Here is a 4,750-nt window from a genome sequence, read left to right on the forward strand (position 1 = left end):
CTCCTAATGATCTTCAAAGATTATTTTGATAATTTTACACCTATTGACAATGGACACATGATAAAAATATGATAATTTTAGCGCAAACAGGGGTCAATAAAATTGGCAAAATTAATGTAGAATTTTATCCCCCCACTCCAGAGGGTTAAAAGGTAGTTACAGAAAGGGTATCACTCTAGTATGCCGAGTACATTAGCACCTGATCCAATCAGGGTTCAGCCATGTGTTTGGTGTCTATTCTAAACCAATAGAAATTGCATGGCGGTAACATCTATCTTTCTATAGCTTACTATCCAATAAGAGATAAATCCTTATATCGGCGCTATAACAGTAAATGTAAATATTTACTTTTACTAAAACTATACTGGGTAAAGAGAGCTGTTTTTAAATATATATATCTAATATTATTTTATCTATTTTTTATTTTCAAAAGTTTTGCTCTAAATCATATTTCCACGGAACTTTTCCAGACTTTACACATACTTTAAAGAATCTGTATAAAACAACCCTTTTTATAATTCTTCATTTCTTATCCAGGGGCCCGGGTCTATCAATTATAAGATGTAAGGAAATAAGGATGGACCTAGAGAGGAGTGCTTTGATAAGAACAGTCGACATAATTTTAAGTGTCATGACCGATTCACATCAGTATCCTTTAAACCTTTGTCTGTGCAAAGAAAATGGGCTATCCTTTTTTCCGATCTGAAATTTGATAATTTAGAATGTGGAAATGTGGAAAAATATTGCCTTGAGGTGATATGCAGCAGAACAATGAAAGAAAATTAACAGGATTCGTCATTTTTTTGGCAAAAAACGTTGATAACTTGTTTCTCAGATACAGGTGTAAAAGGTTATCGTTATCAACTGTGCCAGCAACTGATTTACTGTCTTAGCAGTCTTAACTTTCCTAAAAAACAAACTGATCGCTTCCTTTATGACAGAAAAAACTGAAAACAAAGCAAACCCTTATTTTTCTACAAATAAAGGCTCGTTGGTTTCGAAACAAAACGAAACGAAAATTTGAAAATTTAAAATTTAAAATTTAAAATTGCTAACGCTGGAAAGGAAGCAAATTAATGGACATATTTACAAATGAACTAGAGCTAGAAATTACCTTGTTATATAAGAAACCCTATCATATCATTGTGTTCGTAGTATTTAACTTACAGCTACAAACATTTTCCTCTACATTGTGAGGATAATATTAAATATATTGAAAAAAGTATCTAACATTTTTTTGTAATTTCTAACAACATTTTAATATTTTTAAATTGCTCTTTATGAGTTCCGATATTAAGCAAAAAAGGTTCGGATGCAGGTTGGAATTTCTCACTTATTTAATTTATGAATAACTAGTTGAAGGGCCCGGCGTTGCCCGAGGAAAAAAATGTGAAAAAAATAGATTTTTTTAGCCTTTAACACCCCCCGGCCAACCATAAGTGTCCACAAAAAATGTCAGCCCATTCGGTCCAGCCTTTTGACCGGCTACTATACTAAACTATAAACGTATACTGACACTATGATTTTTAAGCTTGAAATCTGGTTTTCTTTAGTTTTATTTCGGTGATTAAGCCTTTCCTTTTTTCCTCTCCTGTAATATTTATAACTTTTAAAACTTCATCTTCACGAAATGTAATTAACGTGACCTCATTGTGGCGTGTATAAGATTTTTCTACAACAAATGTTTTAAAATAAGGATAATTACCAAGGATAAAAAATATGTTCTTTTAGATAATTCAGCTAATCAGCTTCAGTTAGGTCTAGGATGCTGAAGCTACTGTTCCTCACTTTTCTTGTTCTAGCATTGCAAGCACTTGTTGCTGCAGAAAGTAAGAATTTATGAAAACTCTTTATCATTGTTTTCTTTTTTGTTGATTTATCAAATTAAAATTAACAAAGTTATGGAAGTTAATTTTTGTTTTATTTAGAAATTTGGTGAAACATTTCTAATAATTTTAATCAAAACTAAAATTAGTTCATCCAAAAATAATTGTGCAAATATAAAGTTTTATTCTTTAAAGATCAAAATTGTTTAAAATACTACTCTGGCAGTAGTTTGCCTTAAACTAATATCTTCATATTTGTCTCTGTAACTGTAACTCCTGTAACTTTTGTGTTTAGCTCCTACAAATGATGAAATAGCTTCCTTTATTCCGTTGGGGAACTTGGAAAATCGTTCAGCAAGAGTTTTACGGGATGCCAAGACATCAAGCGAAGATAGCACAAATACAGAGAAGAAGAAAAACAAGAAGAAGGAGAAGAAGAGGCAATACAAGAAAAGCAAAAAAGCAAAAAAGGCCAAGAAAAATCTTAAAAAGCGAAAAAGTGGACAGTTAAAAAAATCAAGAAAACAAAAATCTCTAAAGGAAAATAATTCAAGGCAGGCTGGCTGCACTTCAGATGAAGCGTGTCTTACAGCAGTTGTAAAATTTATGAAAATAGCCACGGATAAAGTAGGGAATTATGTGAGACAGAAGAGCAGAATTGAAAAATATCAGAAGCTGGCAATCAGCAAGGGATCTAAAAAGTCTGAGTTCAGTCCCCTTCTGGTTAAACTGAAAGAGATTGGTGGGGGTAATTTCAGTGCCCTTACTTGCGGTGGAAGCACTACATCTCCAGCTGCTCAACGATTGCAATTATTAGCTCAGAGTTTAGCTGCTTGTGAAGCTAATATTCAGCAAGCTTGTGTTTCCAGTGTGCCTTCCTTTGATGCAACTGCTGCTACCTCATGCATGGCTGATATGGACGCATTTAATGCAGCAATAGCCTTATGTTTTACATCAACCTCAGCATGTACATGTTGGAACGATGCTAATCTAGAAACCCTAGCTAATAAGTTAACAGCATGTAACCTTGCAACATCAAATAATGAGTTTACAAAGACCAAAAATACATGTACTAGTGCCTTTGGTGCTTGTAGATCCCTACAGGACGAGGCATCACAAGCTATTGATAATTGTCAGAAATCAGTTGCTGCAGTTGAAGCTAAAATAGCTTCCGTTACCAAAACTAAAGACGCTTTAGTTTCCCTGAAAGCTGGAGCAACTGCCATAGCTAACCAAGCACGTCAATCTAGAACCTTACGAAGCATAATGAGCAAGGCAATTTCTTGTTCTGACTATGTGTCATCTATAAAGACTGCTGTGATTAATGCAGAAATAAACCCATCTTCGGCAGATTCCAGTACAGCAATAACTGCTTTGGTCAATCAAAATGTTGCTGGTTGTACTGCAGATGAAAAAACTAGTCTGAAATCTTTATTAACAACTATGGATTCCACTATTGCAAAAATTGATGGTTATCTTAATGCTCTCAAAAGTGATTTAGTAGGTAAATATCAAATTTCTCATTTGTTGATGCTAGTTTTCTTATATTTTCTTTTTCCAGCTTTGAACACTGTCCCTACCACTACACCATCCACAGCAGCAGTCACTGTAACATCAAACACAAGTAATTCAGGAGCAACAGGTCAAGTTAATTGTTCTCAAACTAAACTATTTGAAGCTTTCATGGTGGTGGACTTTTGTTTGGGTTTAAACTTTCAGAAAGAAATGTTTAATGGAAGACCTGATGATATAAATGGTATGGTGAGAATAAGGTGATCATATTGATAAAATAGTAAAAAACATTATTACAGTTTTGATTAATTAGATTTTAGATAACCATACAAAATAACCTCTTTCCCTTATTGCTCTTGTTCTTGGAGTAAAGAAAAAGATGACATTTAAAGCCAGGTATGTTTCTATTCTAAAATTCTGATTTATAAAAATATCTCTCTTAATTCAGGCAGTCTACTCGACTCAAGTCCAATATCTAGCATTGTGTATCTTTGATATCTCTCCCTCGAATATTCTACAAGCCTGCTCCTGGAGCTGAGCACTGCAGCAAAACAGAGATATGGTTTCTAACATGTCTGAGATGAATGTGAATTTAGAGAATTTATACATTGTTATTTTATCTCTTATGTTTTAATTAATAAAGATGCATATACTTAACTGTTAAAAATATGCCATATATTAAATGTACTAACCTGCATTACCCTCTTCAAATATGCCATATATTAAATGTACTAAACTGCATTACCCTCTTCAAATATGCCATATATTAAATGTACTAACCTGCATTACCCTCTTCAAATATGGGTATTTAATTAAAAGAATACTAACAAACTCCTCTTTTTGAAGCTAACTTGAATACCTAACTCATTAAATATATCCCAAAGCATGATAAAGTTAAGACTAATTTAAAACTTTTTCGAAAATTAACTTTCAAAAGATTTAAGTTGCGCAACGTTTAAACTTTATAGACCTGCCACCGAACTTAAGGAATTTGAGCCAGGTCACTGAACTACCTATACCGGCACAAATACTGAATCATTGATTCAAAGCTAAATGTTCATGAGGATATGAATCGGTAATTCAGGGTTTGAGCTGGTGGTAGGTATGGTTCATGCAGGGGCGGACTAAAGGGGGGGGGCAGCGGGCTGGGCCCACGGGTCCAACCATGAGCTCCTGGAGGTGGGCGGGCCCCCTCTAAGGAAATAAAACATCAAAGGATAAAGAAAAAATAGAATTGAATAAATGACCTGAAATACCCGTTAAAATTGTTTTCTCATCTTATTATTTACACTAATATGTCTTTAAAATTACAGATAGAAAGTGTACAAACGTAAAAAACTCGAAAATTGTCATGTTTGTTCGTGTTTTGTTTTTCCTTTTATCTTAAATTATCAGACATCAAAGTTTTGCCC

At 33.7% G+C, this 4,750-nt stretch overlaps 1 protein-coding gene across 2 annotated transcripts; it reads left to right on the forward strand.

The window, feature by feature from the left end:
- The first annotated feature begins 1,754 nt into the window (after nucleotides 1-1,754).
- Nucleotides 1,755-3,995, forward strand: LOC111701043 (uncharacterized). 2 transcript variants are annotated; one of them, XM_023472159.1, is made up of 5 exons: nucleotides 1,755-1,829; nucleotides 2,122-3,330; nucleotides 3,388-3,598; nucleotides 3,652-3,734; nucleotides 3,787-3,995. In XM_023472159.1, exons 1-4 carry the CDS (start codon nucleotides 1,766-1,768, stop codon nucleotides 3,656-3,658), a joined length of 1,491 nt encoding a protein of 496 aa, XP_023327927.1. In that variant the 5' UTR covers nucleotides 1,755-1,765; the 3' UTR covers nucleotides 3,659-3,734; nucleotides 3,787-3,995. The 2 variants fall into 2 exon arrangements, with proteins under 2 accessions (XP_023327927.1, XP_023327928.1); XM_023472160.1 differs by having other exon boundaries at nucleotides 3,659-3,734.
- The last annotated feature ends 755 nt before the right edge of the window (nucleotides 3,996-4,750 follow it).

This window comes from Eurytemora carolleeae, unplaced genomic scaffold (assembly GCF_000591075.1).
Source record: "Eurytemora carolleeae unplaced genomic scaffold, Eaff_2.0 scaffold443, whole genome shotgun sequence".
NCBI lineage: Eukaryota > Metazoa > Arthropoda > Copepoda > Calanoida > Temoridae > Eurytemora > Eurytemora carolleeae.

What these genes read in the sequence shown, in the direction of transcription:
- LOC111701043 (XM_023472159.1), top strand. Translation starts at nt 1,766, where the DNA reads ATGCTGAAGCTACTGTTCCTCACTTTTCTTGTTCTAGCATTGCAAGCA. An exon ending in AGCACTTGTTGCTGCAGAAA is followed by an intron (nt 1,830 to 2,121) that starts GTAAGAATTTAT and finishes TTTTGTGTTTAG; the next exon opens with CTCCTACAAATGATGAAATA. An exon ending in TCTCAAAAGTGATTTAGTAG is followed by an intron (nt 3,331 to 3,387) that starts GTAAATATCAAA and finishes TTCTTTTTCCAG; the next exon opens with CTTTGAACACTGTCCCTACC.